Here is a 26,562-nt window from a genome sequence, read left to right as displayed (position 1 = left end):
GTTGTAATTGCAGTGGACTTGTATTTGGGATGCTTTGTAAAAGACTTGTCGTTTAAAACAAATTTTGGAAGAGAAATTGGACCATTCTGTAAAAGAAGTATTGGACTTTTAGGGTTCCAAAGAAAAGAAATGTCTCGTGGTGATCACAGTTATCTCCATTCTTTACGGTGTACAATTGTTCAATTGCGATACAATTCAGTAATCTCATTTTTGAACTTTGCCTGGATAACGTATCCTTACGATGAATAAAAAAAAAGAACATTCGGGAAGACTGTATTGGCGACGACTACATAGCTAGAGACAAGGGGAACACCGCATGGATGGAAGACTACAACCTGACATTGCAAAACAGGGCATGTATGGCAGTTGACAGCGACGTAACGATCATATATGATAAAAACGAAAAGTTGAACTGGCCGTTTCAAAGAACTTGATATACAAAATTGTATCTTTTTCAAGTTGAAAAGATATTGGCCCATTTAGAAAGCAAAAATATTAACATTACCTTGAAATGTGTACCAACGACAACATTAACCTAAAACAGGTCGGGAACACTATCTTATAAGGAAATGCATGAATTAGCATACTTATTACCTCGCACATGTAATTATTTATTTACGTGTGACGAAATTTACTTTTACCAGGGCTGCGTTCAATATCGTAGCAGCTACGTAGATTTTGACTATTGAACGTGTAGCTATAGACTAGTTGTTACATAGATATTGATAGCTGCTACGATATTGAACTCAACCCTGGGTTTTTGACCAATCCACTAAATGAGTAACAATGCATGATGGACTACTACGTGTTTACAATCAACCAAAAACCAGTGGCGTAGCTAGGTCATTTTCAAGTGTACGCCCGAACCTCGGTGAGGGCCTAAAGGCGCTATTGGATTCAGGCCAATGAACCAGCTGGTAGTAGATGAGCGGGTGCTAAGCCTCCGGAAGTTTTAAAGTTATCGAGAATGACATACTGTTCCTGTCATTAAAAACTCATATCAATAACAACATTCTTTAGATTCAAAATGCTTATTTTTTATGTTTAATCTATTCATTAGATAAAGGCAGATGTGGTGTGAGTGCCAATGAGACAACTCTCCATCCAAATAACAATTTAAAAAAGTAAACCATTATAGGTTAAAGTACGGCCTTCAACACGGAGCCTTGGCTCACACCGAACAACAAGCTATAAAGGGCCCCAAAATTACTAGTATAAAACCATTCAAACGGGAAAACCAACGGTCTAATCTATATAAACAAAACGAGAAACGAGAAACACGTATATATTACATAAACAAACGACAACTACTGTACATCAGATTCCTGACTTAGGACAAGTGCAAACATTTGCAGCGGAATTAAACGTTTTAATGGATCCAAACCTTCTCCCTTTTCCCGAAACAATAGCATAACATCACAACATAGAAAAACATACGATAAAATATCAATTGGCAGACTTAACTCAATCAAAAAACGTATGATTACACGATGAACGAATAAATTTGATCTGCGATATCTGAATACAAATGCACAGTTAAATAAATATTAGAGACAAACATTCATGACCAAAAAGCTGACAAACAAATTCAAACACACTGAGAAATATTTAACCAATCAATGTTCACTATAGAAAAAAACCGGTTTTTTATAATCTTGAAGTTTATACAAATGTTGTAAGAATAAGTGAAAAATTGAGGATATTACAAATAATCAAAGCTGGTGTACAGACAAGATCCATATAAATAAAAAATAACAAAAAAAGCATTATAAACAGTATCAACAGGTCGAATTAACAAGAAAATACGATTTGAGAGTACTCGCAGTTACTGACAGCTAGTTAAAAGCCAAAACCAATTAATAGTAAAAAATCATGCATCAGATACTAAAATCGACTAAAACACATCACAGGGATTTAGTATTTTAACGTCATTAATAGTCAAAGAAGACATGACTTGTGCAATGCCAAAAATAAATGTATCGACAGGTAGTAGTATAGTGAAGAGCGACTTCTATAGAAACAAAAGTTAACGTGTCTGTGTCTCTATACATCTCGCCTCAAAAGATAATGAAATTTAGTTATGTTTTAATTTGCTAATGACAAAATCAATATTAGTGCCAATGTGAACTATATTCAGAGATCTAATTACAATATTGGTACGATAACCCTTACTTATAAGTTTGTTTAAAGGTTCGATGAGTTTACAAGGATCACATAGTGATTTCCTCGCTTTAAGTACAATATTACCATAAAATTTAGGATGTGAAATACCATTTTTAATAAGCTTTCTACAGGTATAGCCAAATTTACTTATCAAATCTTTGTATCTATGAAAGAATTTAGTAAAAGTTTTAAGTAATTTATGGTATCGAAATCCCTGACACAACAATTTACCAGTGATGCATTGATTACGTTCGTTAAAATCTATGACATCAGAACACACACGGGCAAACCGAACGAGTTGCGATATATAAACACCGTATGATGGAGCCAAAGGCACATCGCCGTCTAAAAAAGGAAAATTAACAATAGGAAATGAAAAATCGTCTCTTTTGTCGTAAATTTTAGTGTGAAGTTTCCCGTTTGAAATTGAAATGTCTAAATCTAGAAAAGGACAACTGCTGCTGTTTTTGTTAGATTTAGTTAAAGTAAGTTCGTTTGGGTAAATTTCTGAAGTATATTTAGAGAACTCTGGATTATTCAACGAAAAAATATCATCCAGATAACGGTAGGTATTTTTGAATGTATCAACCAAATGTAACAATGATGGGTCTTTACTGAGTTTGGTCATAAACTGAGACTCATAGCAATATAGAAATAAATCTGCTATTAAAGGGGCACAGTTGGTGCCCATATGAATACCTACTACCTGACGATACACTTTATCGCCGAAACGTACATAAATGTTATCAAGCAGAAAGTTTAAAGCTTCAATCATATCCTCACATTTCCAGTAAGTGTATCTAGCATACTTTCCTTTTTCGTTACAGAAAAAGGCCTTAAACGAGTTACAACAAATAAAATTACAATGAGATTTTTCGAAAGACCATTTTATCAAATTCAAAAACTTTCTTTATAAGATTGTGTGGAAGTGTAGTGTACAGAGTAGAAAAATCATAACTGTCAACAGAATTGTAAGGACCATTGAAAGCATGTATTTTATCTAAAACCTCTAAAGAATTTTTAACACTCCAAAAATAATTAATACCATTATTTTCATAAGCTTTATTACAAAAGTTAATAACCAGTTCTTTGATAGTAGTAAGGGAGGTGGTTAGAAGCACTGATAGATTAGTAGTAGAACACTTACTCGAAGCGGAGATGAAACGGAATTTAAATGTTTTTTTGTGTAATTTCGGTAACCAGTACATGGTAGGGACTTTCAAATGTTCGGAAGATGCTTTAAGCTGGGCAGTGGCAGTGGTATGCTTGTTAACGATTTGACTCTCTGTGGTGCGCACTGACCTGAATGTAGAGGAATTGATAATTTCGTTTTGAAGAACTTTCGTGTAGTATATGCGTCACACCACCACTACATTATTTGCTGCCTTGTCTGCCGGTACGAACACAAACCGCTCTGCGAGTACCTCGAGTTTGTTTTTTATTCTAGAAATGGGTATATCATGGTTCCTATTATCAATTTCAGAATTGTTTTCTAAATGAGATATTCGAATATCAACAGTATTCATAATTTTATTCAAATAACTGTCTAAAGATTTTTTATCGGATTTTTCACGTTTGCACCAATTTTTACAATAGGCAGACAGAGCGTCTTTAATGACCTGGCGACACTGTTTCCAATCTATTTTAGATGGAGGACGGTATTTCGGTCCTTTCTTTAGAAAAGTTATGACTTCACGGTCATCGACTATGTTGAGGTCTCCTGTGATAACATGACCATAGGGAACATATTTAAAACTAGATGTTTCGCAATCTCAAGTGGAAGGAACATTATTTTCTATATTGACGTCTGTTGTAATTGACGTATAATTGAAAATCAAATTTGTTTATTTAGAATCGCAATTGAACATGAAATGATTAATTTTCTGAGTTGTTCAGGTGCAATATTAAAATGTGTAAATATAACCCTGGTTTTCGCTCGAAGTTTCTCCCCGTAAAAGTTTATTCATTTATCAGTCCATTACAGGATTTAAACAAATCAAATATTTTCATTTAATTTCTGCACAAGTTTAATAACAAAATATGGAGGTTTATAAATTTATCTTGTAAATTAACTCGACATCATAGATACCAGGATGGAAATTTATTCTTGCGCTATACGCGTTTTCTTCCAAGAAAGTTTCATTAACTTTGACCACGGTTTTACAAATAATTTAGATGTACCAAATTTTAACCTCAGAATGTAACTTCTTCAAGAAATTCCTTTTAAAATCCATAAATTACGGGAAAATTCATCATATATAATTTCGTCATGATGCGGTGGATACTCTTTTGACTATTAACAGTTTTTGTCCAGCTATCGTAAAATCATACGACGCTTAAAAAAACTTTAACCACATACTGAACCTAAATCTACACAGTTATAATTAAAAAAAATGCAAACCACATTTCGAGTCTAAGTACATAAGGAATTGCTTTAAAAAAGGAAAGCGAGTATAGAAATCAAGGTAGATTTAGACTTTGACAGAAAATGAACAAATATATATTAAATATGACACCAATTTTATCATTTTTATTCGAAATTACAAGCAATTGAAGAAAGACTTAGAAGGTTGGTGTACTGTTAACCCATTCTTTTAATAATAATCTAGATGAAAATATTTTGTTTTACCAAATTCAAGTGTACGCCCGGGCGTTTTGACGTAAACGTAGCTAAGCGCATGAAAACACGTGTTATTTACTGAAATGCAACACATTTTTTCGTGCAATGCGGGATTAACAATTTTGCTTAGTTTTTCATTTTTCGTATCCACATTTTTTAATTCGTGATATAAAGTATTCGTTCCATGCTCAGATTACCGACGGGATGTTTCTATGCGGAGAAACAAGTGTTTGAATTCCCTGTTATATAGCCATTAATATGTTTGATGATGACACGGATATCAGGTATTCGTCCACCAGACAGCAACGAAACAACACTGAGTGAAAAACACAATTTCCCATTAGACAAACTAACTAGAGTAAAGTTAGCCGTGGATAACAGCCGGCGCTTATATTCATGAGGGCAGCAACTTTCGTATAGATAGTTAAAGAAAAGTGTGTGATCCTTGAATTTTGTGTTCGTCAAAAAGGCGGTGTTTGTCAAATATCTGATTGGGTTACTAAATTTTCTGAGTTTTCACCTTTTTGTTTATGATTTACCTTCTTTTATGATTAAAATGTAATTTTAATTGAGGAAAAAAAGTGTTCATTCGTTTGTCTTTAAGAAACAACAACGTATAATTATCATTCGGGGCCATTTATAGCCGATTATACGGTATGGGTTTTTTTTCTCATTGTTGAAGGCATTATGATTGCCTATCATTATTTACATCCACTTCATTTGAGCATAGGTTGATATTTGTTCCATTGGCAATCATACCCCATCTACTTATGTTTGTATACAAACATCTTTCAGAAAGTTTTGTTTTCCATTTTGATATATTTGAAAATTTACCGACGTCTGTGGAATACTATAAGTAATATTTTCGTATTGAGAATTAGACAGGTACAGAACATGCACAAAGCCTATATCATCCATCATATTTCATCAGAACTGCACAAGACCTTTCTAAATTATTGTCTGACAGTGTTGACAAAATCTATAGGTATTGATTTTTGACCTCAGAGTTTTTGACACATTTCAGTATTTGGAACTTTCAAACTGTTCCTTTTGTTCTGAAGGTAGTGAGCCGCAACTGTAGTTTCATTTTGTTTTCGTCTTTTTTTTCTAATGTGGATATTGTATTTTTGTTTAAAGGACTTGGACATTCGCCAACCCTTATCAAATTATTAATGATGTTATCCATGTTTATTTACGAAAAGGTAGGAACTTTGATATGTTTTGTGAAAATTGCAGCGTTCGATATAAACCTATTTTATTTCTTCTATTTATTGGATACATTTCTTCTCCTTTTGTGTTTAAAATAAGGCCGTTTTGATGTTTTGTTTGGTTGTTGATTGTTTTACACAAGTAATTTTTGGTCCATTTATAGCTTACTTTTCAGCATTGAACCTATTGTTGATATAATAGATTGTGTCTTGGATGGAAAGATATCTGATTTGGCACTCATACCTCATCGTCTTATTTCTATATTCAATGTACGTTTGGGAAAAAACTTACTAGGTAATATGGCACCCACTATGATCATGATTTGAGATATTGCACATATGTCAATAGGACAACAGCCGAACGATAAAAACATCCATGATATAGATTTTTGGATAAAATTAGCAACAAACGGACTTTATCGATGGGTAAAACTATACAAAATATTTTAAACTATTTCACGTCCCTGCTTTTTTTTTTTAGCATACTGAATATTATGATGCTCTTACTTTTAGTTAAGGCTCTTATAAAAAGTTTACACATCTAGTACGGATAGAAGTATTTCAGCGCCAGTTTTCGTGTTTTTCGAGGCAGAAATGTTTTTGGAATGACATTATACAGGTTTAAAAGAGCTCAAAAATTTTTCATACAGGACAGTGGTCAATTCATCTGCAATTTCACTGTTTCCCGCCTTGAAATTATTGCACAGGTACAATGCATATAACAATGGGAAAAACCTGTTCAACTACTTTTACAAGGCGAAAAAGAAAGTCGAATCGCAAAGCCCATAAACAATACTTTTTTAATCAATATCACCTCGGTTCCAATTATGCTTGATCACCTACAGTGGCCCACATTACAATTGAGACGAATACAAACAAGACTAGTGTTTTTTTTTATATAAAATTATACATCAACAATCTACTCTATAAAGATCTTCTCGTTAATTCAACCCCAAGGGTGACTGGGGTATAGAAATATGGTCACTTGGTCTTCTCCCGACCGGCAGTAAAACGCTTGCCGAAGTGGGGCGTCCGTTTGGCTGTGCGGGATGTATCAAGTTCGCAGTCACGTCCGGTCAGAAGGGGGACGTTAAATCCGATGCCTCGTGTAAAGAGAGTGCCACACTCTTTGCACGTTAAGAACCCTTGCAACAACTCTTTAAGGGGTCCGTAGGTGGCCTGTTGCACGGCAAAATTTCTGTCCCTATCCAACATACCCTCATTTTCCAGCGGCAGTCCAAATTTCCCCGACCATCATCCCAGTTGGCCTCTATTGTATCAACCTACCTATTGTGTTTATTGTGAACTTGTTCTCGTCCTGATAATGCATGAAACATTTGCCACTGGACGTTAAGCAACCAACAATTAATCAATCTCATTAAATCAGACAGTAGAACAAGACATAAGCATACCAGCCACTTTAATCAAATTCAAACAAATAAAGCATTGGTTACCTGTAGTCACCATACATATATATTGGATCGGGTTTTCTCTAGTCTTCTTTCAGAGATATTGGATTTGATTGCCTCTAGTCACCTTGCATTGCTATTTATTCTGGTTAACTCTTGGAATATTATATAAATATTAACTATGGTTACCTTTGATCACCCACCAGCGATGTTTCTGTGTGTACCTCCGTTCATTTTGCATAAATATTCAAAAATAAGAATGAAATGCTGAACTCGAATGAAAATAAAAAAAAAAAATTCCATAAAAATCGACGCATCTAAACACTATCAATGAGCGAAACAAATGGAAAACAAATGAAATATCCCTGACTTGATACAGAACTTTTCCGAAGAAACCTTACTTATTGCATGTATACGGTCCCCAGCTGTTTAATTTTGGTTACTAATGGTCACCTTAAACAAAATTGACTTTGACTACCTCAATTTACCTTACAGAGATGTTGATTTTAGTTAAATCTGGTCACCTCAAAGACGGAGATTATACCTCTGATTATTCTTACATAGATATGACTTCAAATGATTTCTTCCTTCATCATAAAATAATCACATTACATAACAGTACTATTGTCTTTCTTTTCTCTGACCACCAAACACATGCAGATATTGACTTTTGTTTCCTCTTGTCACCTAACATAGATATTGACTTTAGTTACCGCTGATCACTTATACAGATATTGACTTTTGTTACTTCTTGACACCTTACACATATATAGTATGAAATTCAAAACAGTGTGGCTGTGGCCATTGATTGACACATTAAATTCATCCATTGACTGGGACAATTTACGTGAACGTTTGTCTGTAACGACCACTGTTCACGACGTACCTACGATAGACATTTTAACTGTGGGGTCACCAAAGGTTTCTTAACGCCTTTAATTATAAAGTAATTCGAAAAAAATAATCAGGAATAACCTTTATGTTTTGATTTATATAATTGGTATAAATCAAAACATCGTGTTGTTTCTGATTAATTTTTTGAATTACTTTATTGAGGTGTTGAGAACCTTTGGTGACCCCATAGTTTAAGTGTCTTTAAAAAGTACATAGTGATCAGTGGTCGTTACATACAAACGTTCACCTAAATTTTCCCAGTCAATAGATGAATTTAATGTGTCAATCAATGGCCACAGCCACACTGTTTTGAATTTCATTCTATATAGTTTTGGTAATCACTGACCATTTTACAAATGCAAATATTACATGTATACATACACTTTAACCAATATTATATATGTACTATTATTCATCTGTCGATCTTATTTAAAATGAATACTCATTAGAACGAGGCTGTAGCTTTTAAGAAAAGAAAGCATGCATATATAGAAATGTTGCCAAACGTCGTCAGTTTTTCTTAAATCTTTTAAGAATACATACTTGAATACAAAATTCAGCTCTTTCAATAGAATAAAAGAAAAGTTGCTCAGTGTAAAATCTTTTTAAACCCAGTTCTGTGTAGTCGTATTTTCTTGTAAATTCGACCTGTTGATACTGTTTATAATGCCTTTTTGTTATTTTATATTAATATGGAACTTGTCTATATACCAGCTTTGATTATTTGGAATATCTTCTAATTTTCACTTACTACATTTGTATAAACTTCAAGACTTACCTGTATTATTAAAACCGTTTTTTTTTCAGATGTGATAATTTTCGTAGGGTTAAATATTTCGCAGTGGTGTCTTGCCATGGCTTTGTTTGGACTTATTTGTTTGCTTTTTGGCCTTGAATGTTTATCCCTAATATTTTATTAACTGTGCATTCACATTCAGATATCGCAAATCAAAGTTATTTGTTCATAGTGTATTAATTTACGTTTTTTGATTGAGTTAAGCCTGCCAATTGATATTTTATCGTATGTTTTTCTATGTTGTGATGTTATGCTATTGTTTCAGAAAAAGGGAGAAGGTTTGGTACCATTAAAACGTTTAACCTCTGCAAATGTTTCAACTTGTCCTAAGTCAGGAATCTGATGTACAGTAGTTGTCGTTTGTTTATGTAATTTATACGTGTTTCTCGTTTCTCGTTTTTTCATATAGATTAGACCGTTGGTTTTCCCGTTTGGATGGTTTTACACTAGTAATTTTGGGACCCTTTATAGCTTGTTGTTCGGTGTGAGCCAAGGCTCCGTGTTTAAGGCCGTACAATGACCTATGATGGTTTACTTTTTTAAATTGTTATTTGGATGGAGAGTTGTCTCATTGGCACTCACACCACATCTTCCTATATCTATGTACGATTTGGTCATTTAAAAATATGAAATTGACAAAAAAATGAAAGCACGTGTAATAATTGTAATCTTTCAAACCATTACTAAGTTATTGGGTATAGAAACAAATTTGACAGGCAAACAGTAAATAGTCAGTATGCAGGTGTTCTGCTTCACCAGGTTATCTTCTTTGTTTACATAATTATTATTTTGACGAATCACAGTGATTTTAGATGACAAGACCGGTATATGAGAATAAATTTTGATTGATTTTGATTTACTAAATATGAAAACACCGGCCGGTATTCAGTTTAAAGGCGATTGCCGGTTTATAACGTTACTTTACTATTTAACTAAATACAAATAGGCCGGACCTCTTAATTTGTTCTGTATGAGGGGAGCACCGGTATTCAGAGGAGTCTAGAGAAGTTTCACTGTAAAAGTCTCTAGTAAGCACAGCATTTCCGTAAGGAGACAAATAGACAAATATTGATAAAACTCATTTGTTGAACACTATTGTAGAATAAGAGATTGTTCATGAGAACACCATCTAAAATTCAAAATCAAACCTTTCAGAAGCAAGTTTTTAACAATAATTTTATGTGACATATAGCAGCATAAAATTTAGATCTAAATAACTAAATAGATGTGGTATGAGGGCCAATTAGACAACTATCCATCCAAGGCACTATGCATAATACAATAACAATTATAGGTCTAAGTTTAGCATTGAACACGGACCCTTCAGTCACATAAACCAGTAAGCTACAAAGGGCCCAACAATGACTAATGCTTTTCCGTTCTTTTTCTTAAATAACCTCACCCAAATGTTTTGAAACTAATACACAATGCTTACTATAAGAAAAACTCAGATCAAGTTCACATTTTGAAGATTGTTTCTATACATGACAAGTATAATAAACCAACATTTGGTGCTTTAAATGCTTGTTTTTTTTTATATGGAACAAAGTTCAGAGTATACAGCAAAAAATCTGATTTCTAAGGATGATAAACATTTTTGTAGGAATTGTAGAATATATCCTTATATATATGAACTATGAAATCTTTCAAAATAAAACATCGCTTGTTTATAAGATGGAAGATCAGAATTCTATTGGCATTATATTTTCCTACAAAACAATTTTTTTAATTACTTACCAACAAGAGAGTTTTTACTTAAAATATCCTGATTGATCATTTCAGTTTAAAAAAATCATAAATTTTCATTGACACATGTATACGTTATTGACACTTATGTTTCTCGTTTTATTTATACATTTGTCATTTCAGGCCCTTTTAAAGTGGACTATGTAGACCCGGTTTTTCTCATTATTGAAGGCCGTACGGTGACATGTAGTTGATAACTGCTATGTCTGTTGGTCTTTCGTGGAGAGTTGTGTCATTGGAAATTATACCACATTTTCTTATTTTTGTATTGTAAGACGTGGAACGGATCCACTGTACCCAATTTTCAGAGACTTGCTGTGCGCTCATTTTTCAATGAAGGCTTCATGATATTATGTTTGAATGCACCATTTGGTATTATTTATGTATAAAGAAGTTTCTGTAATTTGTACCAGCTCTTGATAAAGGTCCTCACTTAGAACATGAATTATCACAAGCATTTGGATGCATTAAACCTAATAAGAAATGTAATATTCGCTATTTGGAAGTAGAAACAATCACATTTGTGTTAAAGTTTTATGTCCTTCCTTCATTATTATCAATAAATAAAAGCAACAGTAGTATACCGCTGTTCGAAAGACATACATCGATTAAGAAAAAAAACAAACAAATCCGGGTTACAAATCAAAACTGAAGGAAAAGAGTAAATGTCAAGAAAAGGAACCAATTTTTCATGTCTGTGTTATCGGTAATTCACATCACAGTTAGATTAAATGAGCAAAACCTTTACTAATTCCTGCTTCCTATGAATGCGAAGTATGATTAGGACAGAGACGTCATTGTCAATTGCTCATTCTTTAGTTTCAAAATATCATCTTACCAATCAGTTGATACTATTGTGTTTAACATATTTTATTCTGAAACTTATGAAAAATTTGGGAAAGTAAACCAACTGATATGAGTTTTAATATGAAATTAAGTAACAAAAATACAGAACGCCAAGGAAAATTCAAAACTAGAAGTCCCTTGTTAAAAGGCAAAATCAAAAGCTCAAACATACTAAACGAATAGAAAACAACTTTATTTCTGACTCCGAAGCGGCAATTCGGCAGTGTTTCTTTGATATCACTACACATGTTCGTAAATGTAAACAATCTTTGAATACAAAGTTTCACAATTCTTCTCGGTGTTCAGTTTATGTTTTTGTTTCGGATCCAGACAAATGGTGGATACCATTCAGTTTGATAATTCGGTTATATGCATGTTCAGAAAATTCTAACATTTGTAAGTCCTTGCTGAGTTTGTGAGCTGATGTTGCATACTGCAGTGCTGATTGTGGCATTTTAATTCTAGAATAATAATCACATTTTGCTAAATCTAAATGCATTTTCAACATTTTAGGCATATCTTTAATATAATCTTCCAATAGATTCAGATACTTTGCTGCAGTTTTGATATCGATACTTGAAGGGTGTAGTATATCCATCATTCGCCCGTTATCACCACATCGAAGAAGCAAAATTATCAAACGACATAATGCATATCCGAAGCCAAAAGGACCGTCTTTTCCGACATCTCTCTGGAAATGATATATCGATTTTTTGAAACTGTTTTTAGCTTTGTTGTGTAACAATTTACATGCACTAGCTGAATTTCTCTGTTGAAAATTGATGCATCCAATTTGAATTGCAGAATATCTAGCATCATTTAGATACAACCAGCCAGCTGCATGGCCAGTGTAACTCAAAGGTTCTGATTCTACGATCATTTTAGCATCATCAATCGTTGTTTGGAATTTTTCAAACTGTCTCTTACTTAAAAACATTCTAGATTTGGCAGATAATAATCCTGTTGTAAAGTACTGAGGATTAGAAGTCTTTGGAACGATTTCGAGTGCGTTACTTATCAGTTTCTTTGCCTTATCAGAATCTTTTCTAAAAAGCTCTCTACTTGCCTGTAAATACAGGATCAAACAGTTGAGATCATAGTCATCGGTATATTTATGCCTTAACTCATCGCAATAACACTGAAAAATATCAAATTTGCCCTCGTTTATTAATGTACTCAAATAGTTGAAAGCCACAAGTAAATGTTGGTGTTGTTCTAAAGGAGGCCGTGTTGACAATGTTTTTAAAATGAAAAGTTTTCTCGATTTCGAATTCCCCATCCAAGTCGACTGAAAATATGATCTTATATCTGTCATGAAACTAGATGTGGAATCTGTGTCTGATAATGGTAAAGGTGAAAGCGATGAAGACTTTTTGTACGCTCTCTGTCTGTTTCGTGAATGCTTTGGTCGGCAAAGTTGCGTAGTCGAACACTTCGGATTCTTTGATACTAACTGACGGTAATTTCTTTTATCTAATGCTGAAGTTTTGAGGGACTTTATATCATCCGCAATGTAACATTTGCAATCATCAGATGACATTAGCTCTACACAATGTTTGCAAGAAAGATCGCTCATACATTTCTTATCACCATCACGGCATTTAATACATGTATGTTTGCAAATCTCTGCACATTCGAAATACAATTCATTGGTTTTAAATCTACCTTCTTTGACAGTTTGGTTGATGGTCGTCCTAATAAAATCATATTTTGAGTTAAATGCCTCATTCAACACTGGAATAAGTATATCTTGATGGCATAGTGAAAGCAGGTATAACAGTTTGGAACATCTAGACTTTCTTGTTTTACATTCTTGGACAAGTTCGTACTCATGCTCAGAGAGAACTTGCTCTTGATACAGAATATCTAAAATATCAATTGGTTCAACATTTTCCAAAATCAAGGTTCGAATCTCATACATAGGTTCTGAACTATGTGATGAGTTCTTAATTTCTTGGGAGAATTTTTGCTTCTGATATACTTTAGTGAACCTGCATTGACCAGAGGAAATTTTCGCATTCAGAAACTCATACTTTGATAGGTTTAGAGCTCGTGAAAAAGAGCTATAAGCTTTGGGACCACGTCTTGTAATTGTATCGACCAGTAATCTTGAGCGTTCTTTTCTCGTTTTCCCACTTACAATGAGTTCACAATCCGTATTCGACAATATTTCATCTTCATGAAGATAGTCTAAAATATCACCAGCTTCAAGATTATTGATAATGTCAGTTCTGTACTTTCTCAAACGCTCCCTGTCTTGTGTTTCCATTCCAGTTAACCGCAATATCTATAAAAGCGAAACATAAACAATCATTTGATAAATTTGTTTATATTGTTCAAATGAAACGAAAAGAAAATTGTACCATTACAAAAATAAAATCTAAATAATTTTGTTAACTATTGAAAATGGATCAACTTTTCATATAGTAAAACATTACGTGATAGGAATACAGTACTAAGATACGCCAGAACAGTCAGTACAGAATAACACATAAATTAATAATATGATAGTACATTACAATGATACCACACGCAGTCCTGTTTTAGCAACATTAGTTTGTTGGATCGATGCCACTATTTGTGGAGTTTTTATTCCCCGAGGATATTACAAGCCCAGTAGTCCGCACTTGTGTGTTGACATGAAATATCATTTATATGGTCAAATGTGTAATTATAAATTGACTGTTTACAAAACTTTGATTTTTTTTTAAAGCTAAGGCTTTTCTACCTCAATAAAAGATTAATTAGCTATATTTGGCAAAACTTTAAGAAATGTTTGGTCATCAATGCTCTTCAACTTCGTACTTATTTGACTTTTTTAACATTTTTTTATTCGAGCGTCACTGATGAGTTTTTTGTAGATGAAACGCCCGTCTAGCGCAAATTCAAAATTGCTATACTGGTATCTATGATGAGTTTATTGACAACCACTGTGTCTATGCCACTGCTGGTCAAGTTTTATTCCCCGAGGGTATCACCAGCCTAGTAGGCCGCAATTTTGGGTTGACAAGAATTATCATTGATATGGTCATACATATACTTATAAATTAACTGTTTGCAAAATTTTGAGTTTTTTAAAAACTAAGGCTTTTCTAACCGCAGGAATAGATTACTAGTACCTTAGCTATAATTGTCAAAACTTTTAGAATTGGTTTGTCCCTAATACTCTTCAACTTCGTACTTTATTTAAACTTTTTAACATTGTTTGATTCGAGCGTCACTAAGGAGTCTTTTGTAGGCGAATGCGCATCAGGCGCAAATACAATATTGCTATCCTTGTATCTATGATGAGTTTATTTACTAGTATTCAAACCTCGGAAACATTCTGATTAACAATATCAGATAAACAAAATAAGTGAAATACATAAAGTCCAACCAGAGCGACACCAGCTGCGTCGGTAAGGAAACATTACTTACTATGCAAATTTAGATTCAGTGAAACTATAGCTATCAATAGAAAAAAGAATGCAAATCGACAAATCAAATTATCTCTCTGGTATTTTAAGATCTAAGACCTCAAACAAATTGTAAGTTGAAACACAAACAAGTCGTATGAAAAAACTGTTGCAAAGTCCATAGGTTGTTGTACATAGGGAAACAAATATATAGAAATCCGTTTGAATCAATTGTAACATCATCCTATGTTATGTTTGTTACGTTTATTTGTCTCTTCCTAATCTGTCCTCTTAATTTGAGATGTTACCTTACATTAAGTCAGTGCCAGTTATTTTTTTGTTTTTCCAGCCTTTGGCAAAACTTTTAATGCTTCTATGAGACTTATCGTGGGTTATAAACCGTCATTGGATATTCCTCTGACGTTTTATGATTGTTTTAACACATGCAAGCCAGACCCTAAACTTTATTGTAATTAATAATGAAAGATAATCTTTTTGTTCACTGCACTGCTTGCGTTGTAACTAATGAAGATCAAATTTGGCCGAAGAAATTGCGATATTTCTGTTTGGGCATTCAAAACGGAAATATTTTTATGATTGCTAAATGAGACACATATGCAACCAGTGTAAGCTATGTTATGTCACCAAACACTCTTCAACAATGAACAAAGCCCATGCCGTATATTCAGATAGAAGTATAAAAGATCCCAAGCGAGATATACCAAACAGTCTAATTTGTAAAAGCAATAAACGAATACAATTTGATAGACTGCTACGAAAGACAACCCCTGAATGTAAAAAAGTATGAATATTTGATATGATTGCCTATGCTTCAACCACTTTCAAATGACGTGGAAGTAATCGACGAATGTCACAAGACAGGCGTTATTGATCAAAATCGTCCTCTCCGAAACTAAAAAATCAAAGTTCATAATAAAAATCAAATTTGTCGTTAAAATTCTATCACAACAAAATGATAAAGATAAAAATACTGTTAAACAAAAAATCTAAATATACCAAACCACAACTCTTAAAGAAAAAACAACTCTAATAATATCGACAATGAATCAGGGTTTGTTTAGCACTTTCTCTTTTTGATTTCATTATCGAATGAAATTCATGCTTCAAAATTATAAACCATGACAAAATATTTAAGAAAATATAAAAATGAGAGAATACTTACACTTGTGTTTCATTCATTGATTATTAAATAGTCAGTAAACTGTGCGAATTGTTTCACTGTCAAGTGCCCAACTATTCTATATTTAGAAAAAAAAACAATGAGAAGGAAATTCTGTAAATTTTAAAGATATTATACACTTAAAACGATATCATCATGATTATTTAATATGTAATAACATTCAGAGAGTTAATATGCCTCAAAATAACATTTCATTTTCCACCACTTATCTTTTAAGTGTGTCATGATCATGATCATATGATAACGTTACTTGGATTACGTAATCGTATTTCACATGTTTTTAAAAATAATTACACATTTAACAACAAGAAGTACAATAACTCAATAATAGTTATGATTTTACCTTTCGCGTAGGTTATTACTATATCCTGAATGTAAAATTGATAACTGTGAACCAAAGGGAAGTATGCTACGAACTAAAACCCCGAAAAGAACATTCTGATCCGTATAATTTACAGTTATTGGACGACCATGTTGTGTTTGGGGATGGTGTACGAAGACATTTATGCGGATTTAATTTTCACTCGAATCTGTTGCGAATACAATTATATCCTGCATTTTGTGTTGCAGAATATTAATTTTTATCATGCTTTGTGCAATATTACTTAATTTTAGTCTTGATAGGCTAAAATACTCACTCCCGTACCCCTACAGAAAATCAAGTAATCATCTTCTAACGGAAAGAGAACTTCGATACTCCGGAAGAATGGACAGTCAATGCCCTACTATTGTCAATACTTTCAAAGTGTTATACCGTTAGTTCAACATTGGTTTTGATAATATTTTTTTTCTTATCATCATTATTGTAGGTAAAGTCATTAGATTAATGTTGATAATCAAATCTATTGAATATTTTCATGTTCTGTACTGCAATTTGTTGTTTTGATTATGCTGATTACATTGATAAAAATAAGCTGTTAAGCATACTGCTATAAATGTACTAAAAAGATAATACGTAATGATTATTAGTACGAAATACTAGCTTAAGGGACGCAATATAATATTTGTACGAAAATATAATATAAGATTATAAATGATCTAAGCAAGAAAAAAAACACCTTTTGTATAGAAAATTATACTGCAAGGTATTACTAATCTTGATAACACATACCCAGTACCGCTCCTTTTGGAGGTCATGCGATTCCCTCAGATTGTGCGTGACCTTAATTTGTATGTCTACCAGAAACACATGATTTGAATACCAAAACATACAAAGACAAATCTAATCGACAAACGACAAGAACAATACAAGCAGATAATTTGATATAAAATAAGAAAAATCCGTTTAAAATAGACATTTACTCCAATGGCTATTGATTAGACCCTGTTTTATGGATAATCAATCATAGGAACAATATCATCATACATTGATAAATATTAGATCAAACATCCTCTAAAGTTTTAATTAGTAAATGCCGTTATTGACGATTATGATAGCTACAAAATGTACTTCTTCGGGTTATGAGTGCGGTATATATAAGTCCTGATCAAATAAGAAAATATATTTCAAACGTTTTGTGAATTCAAGTGAATATAAAAAGAAAATTGTGTGTATTTTTTTCCTTCAAAATCTGTCTCTAGGATTCATACGTCCTGTGATACACTAACAACCATTTTCTATCATACCGACTCGGTCGTTCAATGCAAATTCTTTGAAAAGTCGTCATATTAAACAATCTTTTACAAGAAAATGGTTATTTTCAAATATATTTATTAAATAAATTGAAATTATGTCAATACAAAAAGCATTGAAGATATCGCGACATCTACCGCTTTGGGTTGACAATGCAACAAGCAGCCGTCATATAATTGAACTGATATATACCTTATGTATATATATAAATGTACACTACACATATTGGTAACTATTGCATTAATGATGCCTTTTACCATATACTCAATTTCAGCAGATTATTTGTCGTTTTCAACACGCTTTTATTATTTTCAATATAATGCAATTGCTTGCGACTGTCATAGAAGGGAAAGTTTTAGCTAGCTATACAACCAGGTTTAATCCACCAATTTCTTTATTAGCACATGTCTGTACCAAGTCAGGAATATGACCGTTGTTTTCTAATCGTTTGATGTGTTTCAGGATTTGATAAGGGACTTTCCAAATTGAAATTTCCTGGAAGTTTGTTATTTTTGTTATTTAGGTTTTTTTAATTTAATTTTCTTGTCAAGTTATGTACATATATCTGGATCTGCAATTTATAAATAAAATACACAGAGAATGCCATATGGCTTTTACAATGTGTGGTTATACATTGTTTTATAACTTTATAGGTAGATGTTTATGTGACATGACGTTATACAGATTTATAGGTTTGATGAAGCCTTTGCAACAGTGACTGGTATCGATTACGTGACGTCATACATATTCAAGGTGTGATAAAACCTTTGCAACCGTGACTGATATCAATATCATCACAGAAAGCTGATACCACACGATTGCCGTTGACCGTATTACACATACATTTCATCTCTATTTACTTCTAAGTGAATAATATATTTTGTTTCTGTATTTTACCATGAGATTAGTGGGCAATTAATGACAGTATTGTCCCCTGTAATGGTGTGCAATTTAATAATATTAACCAGCTTATAATGCCTATATGGGGTTTATTTACATCTATCAAAGAAGCTTTCATTAAAGCCGGCTTGAACTTTCAAATAGCTCTTGTTCCATGTTTTAAAGTTATAGTGTGACTACAAGTTAAATAAAGCAGCTCACGCGGACTTTAAAACGTTATTTTTTTTTTTAAATACGAAGGCTTTTTACCTCAGGAATAGATAACCTTAGCTGTATTTGGCAAAACATTAAAGGATTTTTTGGTCCTCAATGCTCTTGAACGTCGCACTTAGTTTGGCCTTTTAAAATATTTAACTTATTCGAGCGTCACTGATAAGTCTTTTATAGACTTAAGACGTGTCTTGCGCAAATATAATTTTTCAATCCTTGAATCTATCATGAGGTTATGTCCCTTTCTTTATTTTACTGTTAAATCCTTGTATTTGGTGTCTTGATTGATTGATGGTTGGTAGCTTAACGTCAAGTAGCAATTTTGTGTCTTGAGATTATGCATTATATCCTTTTTTTTTCGATACAGAATATAATATAGATGAAAGATGGATATTGAATACTGTAAAATGTACACAAAACGAATGCAATGTTCTGACTTTCGGCAATGACATTACTTTTAAACTTAAGTTCTGTTTTTATTTTGAACTTCCAATTTACTATGTTGGTTTAACGAGGCTGCTTCCATATACGATGCATGTGGGCTTCCGTCATTTTCCGTTGATGACATTCCGTTCGCTGGTTCAATTTCAAAATCAGATTGCGAATCAGACCAACAAGAGTCATCGTCTTCATTTAAATGGGGTTTGTTTTTTATACCAGTTCTTGTATAAGTAGTAGAATCTTTTCTGTTGGACCTTTCAGTGGAAGTTGTTCCATCACTTTGTCTTTTATTTGCTCTGAAAGTATAATCAAAATATTTGTATTAAGCTTAAAACCAAATTATAGAAAATTGGATTAACACGAGAGTTTAGTCTCAGTAAATACCTGGAATAGAAAAAAGAGACACATTAAACCCATCGCATCCTTTACTAACTTCAATTCTTATAACTATTTCAACGATGAATATTAACTTTTTCCTTGTAGAAAACAAACCAAACAATCCAATCCTAATGTATGACAATCAAATAACAAGATTATGTAGAGGACAATAAAACATAGTTTAGTTTAAGCATATTTTATCGTTCAAAATGGACAAATGGAATAAAACATAGCAAGTCAGACACGATGTTCTTCTATATTTTGGGTCAATTAAAAATAATATCAATAATTTTAAGAAAACTGATAAAACACTTGTATGAAACGTCGCACGCTACTGGTGTTACTTTGGTGAAATCACGGACAAGACACATTCATCTTGTTAATTTTTAAACATAAACAATGATATTATAAAGTGTTGTATATCATTTTAAAGCTTTTAAACTCTTCTTTCAGATTATTGCAATTTCGTATATGTAACAGACCATTTTCATTAATTAAAACTCAATAAAACCTTTATTTTGCAATATGATTTCCTTGTCCCGCGTTACACTTTTAGTTTTGTGAAATTCTGAATACCGTAAAAACATATAATTTTTTTTTACCAAACGATATAAGAGTTTGTCTAGAACAAGCAATTTATAAGTGGGCGATGACGTAATGTCGATTTTTCTCTCTCAAAAAGACGGAAATATAAGAAAAAGTGATCAAGATGATACAAATTATGTGTCCCATGCACGAAAGGTTGCCGTAATTTAAAAAAAATTGTCGCTACATAAAAAAAAATATAATGGATAAAAGTACAAACATTTATCTCTATTTTGATATTAAATTCCCATAAATTAAATCTAATATACAAGATATCAGATAAAACTAAAATGTCCGATACAATGTCCCCACATACGATTTTGACGTTATTTAATAAAATATGCTTCTAACGTTCTCTCTTATTGTCATGATTGCGGTTTTCACAGACGATTTGGAATACGGCTATTTTATTTTGTTGCTTAATAAGAACACTTTAAAATTAATGTTTTATTTTGAAGCTCTACCGATTCACAAAGAAGGGGAGGGGAGAGAGAATTCCTCTCGGAACTGAAGTGTTTTCCGGACTATAATAGTCGGATCCGTTATAATACAAATTAATAGAAAAAAACCCAGCTATAATAATTGTTCCCGCTAATTCCCTTGCATATATTTGTGCAGAACTGCCATGCTAGATAGGCCGTAGTCCTTTTGCCTCGACAGTCTGGAGTGCAAAAATGAATGCATTTGCAGTGCATAGTTTATCCATAAAAAAAGAAATCGATTGCCCTTATAATTAAAATGTATATAATTAAATGGTTCAATTCAAGTTACTTTTTTTATTTTTAATTTGTTAATAAAACTTAAGCTTAACATTTTTTATCTAAGAAAAAAAATCCTTTCTTAGGAAAAAAAATCAATCCTTTAAAAGTTATGTAAAAAGCCATCTGAACAACATGCATTCCAACGTTTTTATTTTGTCTTACGTCTTTGAGTGTGAAACGTTAGGTGAGACCAGTATCGTGCGACGTTTCTATATAAAAACGAAAATTTCAATCTTCAGTCTATACTGTAAGGTTATATATTTGAATACGAAGACGGAGAGCTTAAACAAAAATAGAACTTTTTAGGATCTCGAACATTTAGTTCGCAAATTGTACATAGCAAATCTATTCAATAATATATACATTTTTTGCCAATTTTGTCAAAGGAGGATTTTTCATTACGGCCATCGTCGCCAATCTCGAATTATCATTATTGTTGCAAATTCATGCTTCATAATGTACAGGTGATTACTTCAAAAGTATTTCGATAACGGCAGTTTGAACTCAGTATCATCGAATCAGTTATCTTGTATTGACCGGAACTGTGACGACCATTATGGATGAGCAAAATATGAGAAGTAGCATAATATATAACGAAAGTTCAATGTTTTGCTGCAATTACTCCTGTTTTTTTATGAATCAGATTGAACTACAATTGATTTTGTTTTAACAAAATATTAACAAAAAGTGACGACGCTGATTAACATAATGAAAATTTGTAAAAAGGTAACGAAAAAAGTTGAGACTTCACAATATGAAACCATTATATATATATATTACTGACTACGCTAAAATAATAGACTTGATTTACCTCACAAGTGACAGTATGCTGTCTTTCAATGTAGGTCTAGTGAAAATTTCGACATCTTTCTTCAAATACATGTAGATAATGAATATAATCATAATGAAGAATGCCACTACTCCCCACAATTGGAATTGTTCCCGTCTGAAACAAATATATTATGATTGCAAAACACAGGAGTAGGTGGTATCATTTTCTATTCATTAAAAATATAATTTTTTTTTAATGAAATCCAACACTGCAGACTTACAAATATCGAATAAAGTAAGCTTTTAACGAACAGAAAATTGATATGCATAAAGTCGCCATGTTTCCATAATCTTTTTATTTGAAACGTTCCATGAAACATATTGTCAAGGTCATGAATCAATAATAACGTTGGAATTGACTTACGAATCTAAAAAGTGGAACTAAAGTATAAACAGTGTATACATATACTAATCAAATTATAGATAACTTACATGGAATGTATTATCAATATATTCAAGGAAATTGCTAAAAAATATTTATCAAGATGTGTTTGCTAGGTCAACTAGACGGTTTATATTAAACTGCGATAAACAACAGATAAGAGTAAAACAATGAGGACCTATCGAAACGCAAATCACTTCAAGCTATTTTGAGGCAAGCAAAGTCTCATCAATTATATAACTATTTTGATTTAAGCGTCACTGATGAGTCTTACGTAAACGAAAGGCGCGTCTAGCGTATTAAATTATAATCCTGGTACCTTTGATAACCATTTACACCACTGGGTCGACGTTTCGTCCCCGAGGGTATCACCAACCCAGTAGGCAGCACTTCGGTGTTGACATGGGTATCAATTATATGGTAATTTTTATAAATTTGCTGTTTACAAAAATTTGAATTTTTCGAAAAACTAAGGATTTTCTTATCCCATACATATATTACCTTAGCCGTATTTGGAACAACTTTTTGGAATTTTGGGTCCTCAGTGCTTTTTAACTTTGTACTTGTTTAGTTTATATAACTATTTTGATCTGAGCGTCACTGATGAGTCTTATGTAGACGAAACACTCGTCTGGCGTATTAAATTATAATCCTGGTACCTTTGATAACTATTTGCATGTCTATTGAGTGTATTTGTGTACGTTTTAGTAATGTTTAATTCATAGTATTTACTCAAACAAATTCAGTTACAGTCAACGATGACGAAAACTATTCAATTATAATGATTAGATGGAACATACATATCAATACATATATTTACAATGTAGTATCTCTTGCTGGTTCACAACAGGTAAACTTGTGGTCCTTTTCACAACATTCAGACTTTGTGTGGTCATTGCATTTGTAGATATTACCCTCACGCCATCCAATGTCGTCATTTTTCAAACAGTCCTTTGCATCTAAGCAAAAATAATTATATATTTGTTAATATGACAACACAATAAATTGAATTTGGTAAAGCTTTGCTCAAGAAATATTTTTGTGTATCAAAGATTAAACATAATCAATCAGTTGATGAGTAAAAGAGATAAGTTTTTTGAAATTTTTAGTTATTTACATAAAGCTTATTTGAAATGAATCATTATAATTAGCATAGTCTTACATAAAAAACCAACTCACTCAAATAATCACCATCTCAAAAATTGTGTGAAATAGGGAGAGTTTCTTCAAGGCAGATATGGAAAAAAAACCTCAAATATAATAGTTATAGGAGGAGGATGTGGTATGAGTGCCAATGAGACAACTCTTCATCCAAGTCACCATTTATAAAAGTAAACCATTATAGGTTAATCTTAAGAGATCTTGTTATACAATTTAACATGTTTAACTAGCTATAAAACCAGGTTAAAACAACCATTTTCTAAATAAGGAAATGCCTGTATCAATTCAGGAATATGACAGTTATTTTCAATTAGTTAGATGGGTTTGAACTTTCCATTTTGCTATTTTCCAATGGAATTTACGGTTTGAATTTCACTTGTTGCTCGGTAACTTTGTTTTCTTTCTTTTTGAATATCGGAATTATCAAGAGCAAAATTAACAATACCAAAACATAAAAAAATCAGTGTCTTCAACTTTAATCTGACGGTATACGTACTCGTATTTATATTTAAACTTGATTTATTTTCTGCCACATTTACTCAAGGTAATTTCGCATTTTGTAAGCTGCTTATCATATTAAATTTTCAAAAAGCTTTTCTTTAATGGCCATTGAAAGCTAAATATATATAGCAATTTGTAATAGTCGGACTCGCAAATAATATGGTTGTAAAGATTAAGTAAAAACGTTTCGAGAGTAAATATAATTTCATATCATTTCTCCTCGTCCTTTTTCATTACATATGTTGTAATTCAAGATTCAAGATAGAACTCTATGTTAAAAGTAAGATAATAGAAGTGGAATTAACTCTCATACTGGTAAAAGTCTATTAGATTTAATGACAATTCTTAAAACAGTAATTATCAACACCCCAAGAAAAAAAATCTGAATTTTTATCGATATTTTTAAAGAATATAGCAAAATAAATGAATTTAAAATATATCACTATTGACTCTTTGTATAATACGATGTGGTGTGTTTTTTTGGTAAACTATGGTTTTTAATTAATAAACATCATAAAATCAGTTTTGCTATCATTTTAAAAAAGATTATAGCATGATTTATTTCACGTAATCAAAATGTCAGAAAAGTTTTTACGGGCATTTGCTTCAACTGAGATCTTAATATAAATTTTATCTAATGGATTATTTTGCATGATGTATTGTAGAGAATCATAACGGCGAAAACTTCATTTATAAAGCAAATATTGATATTTCATCATTCCTGCAGCAGGTAAATTTGAGCAAACAAAAAAAAATTGTAAATATCTTGAAGCTGACTGTTTTAAATCAAAGTTACGTGTCAATTGTGAAACGTTAATTAGGCGTGATACTCGAATGTCCTCATGAAATGAACATCAAAAACGTTAATACATGTTTACTAACATATGACATTATTTTAATGTGTATCCTGTGTCTCATTTTTTATAGCTAAGTCAACACATTATGTAGAAATGACATTAAGCCGTTCTTTGACCGATATGTTTAATTAAACGCCTCTATTTTTATCTTTTTAAAATTTTATCTCATATTTGAATAGTTTTGAATATAAAACAAATGAAAAACGTAACTGTTGCTTACTTTTTTCATTAAAATAATAAACGATTAAACATCAGCTTCGAACAAGATTACAGGTGTTCGTTATTCTAAAGATACCAAAATCACTGGGATCAATCACGTAGTTAAAAATTAGAGAATTTTACAAACAAAACAACAAACAGAAAACAATTATTTAAGTAAATACATAAAAAAAACCAGTACAAAATAAGGCACTTCTAATGACTTTGTAGACACATAATTCAATTGCAACCATATGAGCGTACATAATTTTCACAGTCAAAAACATTTAATGTTTATTCAGCACGAAAACAGATAGATAATGGATAGTTCCACAGAAATGGCAAAATCAAAAGCACAAACACACCACACTAGTGAATAACATCTGTCATATTCCTGACTGGTACAGTTATTTCCGTTTGTTGAAAATGGTGGATTGAATCTGGTTTTATAGCTTGCTAAACCTCCCACTTGTATGACAGTCCGGTATTGTTATTCTATTCAATATATTCAGCATTCTGATCAAATGTGAAACTGCTCTGTTGTGATAATTTGAAAGAAGAGAAAAGGAGATTGTGAGAGATAGAATGTCGGCTGGTAAATGAGACAATTATACATTTAATATAATATTTAAAAAATATTTATGATAACTTATCTCATACTAAACATACATAAATTTAATTGGTGAACTGCATAACAAGAAATTGCGTATATAGAATAAATTTGATTACATTTATGAAACACATTAAAATGACTCTTTTTATTTCCTTTCATTTTATAAAGTTAAGATAATTTAACTTACCGATGATGAATTCTAAAAAGGATACCAGAAACACTTTAAGCCATGATACAGTAGTAGCGTCCATTCTAAACACCTTCAAGATTTAATGAAATTATTGATTCTATCGCAGGCAATACATTGTCAACATAATGTAAGCTGTCACAATTAAGTCATGTTGATTCCGTCGCCATTTGTACATTTACCTGAAATCTAAATGGAAATAATGGTTTAATATAATAGAGTATAAAATTGTCAACCAACTTCAAGGAAACACTTCCGGTAAGCCGAGAAATTCTTAATTATGGGTAAAAACGGGGATTCGATGTTCATTGTTGTTAGGTATTAAGAATCGATATTAATGCAAATTCAATTCATGGATGAACAATTCCACTAAAGAAAACAAATTCCACTAAAGAAAACAAATTGACAAATCCTAAAAGGGAAAACAAATAATTTCAAAATGACTTTCCTCTTCAAATCAAAAATAGAAAATTAATAAAAAATGTCAAATCATACAAATACTACATATCAATGTTAATATAGCTTTTAATAGCTTTAACATAACAGTTGCTTCCATTCGTGTGATGTGTTTGATCTTGTGATTTTGCTTTTTGATTAGGGACTTTCTTTTGCGAAGTATCCTCGGAGTTCAGTATTTTTGTGACTT

At 32.0% G+C, this 26,562-nt stretch overlaps 2 protein-coding genes across 2 annotated transcripts; both read right to left on the bottom strand.

Annotated features, from left to right (window-relative positions):
* Window positions 1-11,854: 11,854 nt before the first annotated feature.
* LOC143082885 (uncharacterized) lies at window positions 11,855-16,364 on the bottom strand. Its single transcript, XM_076258853.1, has 2 exons — window positions 16,261-16,364; window positions 11,855-13,969 (listed from the first exon to the last, which is right to left on the bottom strand). The coding sequence occupies exon 2, from the start codon at window positions 13,949-13,951 to the stop codon at window positions 11,990-11,992; it is 1,962 nt and encodes a 653-aa protein (XP_076114968.1). The 5' UTR covers window positions 13,952-13,969; window positions 16,261-16,364; the 3' UTR covers window positions 11,855-11,989.
* A 1,747-nt stretch (window positions 16,365-18,111) lies between these two features.
* LOC143081669 (uncharacterized) lies at window positions 18,112-26,158 on the bottom strand. The gene is made up of 4 exons (XM_076257426.1): window positions 25,917-26,158; window positions 23,220-23,358; window positions 21,998-22,132; window positions 18,112-19,758 (listed from the first exon to the last, which is right to left on the bottom strand). The coding sequence occupies exons 1-4, from the start codon at window positions 25,978-25,980 to the stop codon at window positions 19,485-19,487; spliced, it is 612 nt and encodes a 203-aa protein (XP_076113541.1). The 5' UTR covers window positions 25,981-26,158; the 3' UTR covers window positions 18,112-19,484.
* Between the last annotated feature and the right edge of the window lie 404 nt (window positions 26,159-26,562).

The sequence above is a fragment of the Mytilus galloprovincialis genome, chromosome 7 (genome assembly GCF_965363235.1).
Source record: "Mytilus galloprovincialis chromosome 7, xbMytGall1.hap1.1, whole genome shotgun sequence".
Lineage (NCBI taxonomy): Eukaryota > Metazoa > Mollusca > Bivalvia > Mytilida > Mytilidae > Mytilus > Mytilus galloprovincialis.
Note: the sequence above shows the minus strand (reverse complement) of the source record. Positions and strands in the feature narration are given on the sequence as shown.

Excerpts from the sequence above, each read along its gene's own strand:
- LOC143081669 (XM_076257426.1), bottom strand. The coding sequence starts at position 25,980 with ATGGACGCTACTACTGTATCATGGCTTAAAGTGTTTCTGGTATCCTTT. Across the intron at positions 23,359-25,916 it reads CTTTTTAGAATTCATCATCG|ATGCAAAGGACTGTTTGAAA; the intron begins GTAAGTTAAATT and ends ATTTTTGCTTAG. Across the intron at positions 22,133-23,219 it reads CCAGCAAGAGATACTACATT|ACGGGAACAATTCCAATTGT; the intron begins GTAAATATATGT and ends TATTTGTTTCAG.
- LOC143082885 (XM_076258853.1), bottom strand. The coding sequence starts at position 13,951 with ATGGAAACACAAGACAGGGAGCGTTTGAGAAAGTACAGAACTGACATT.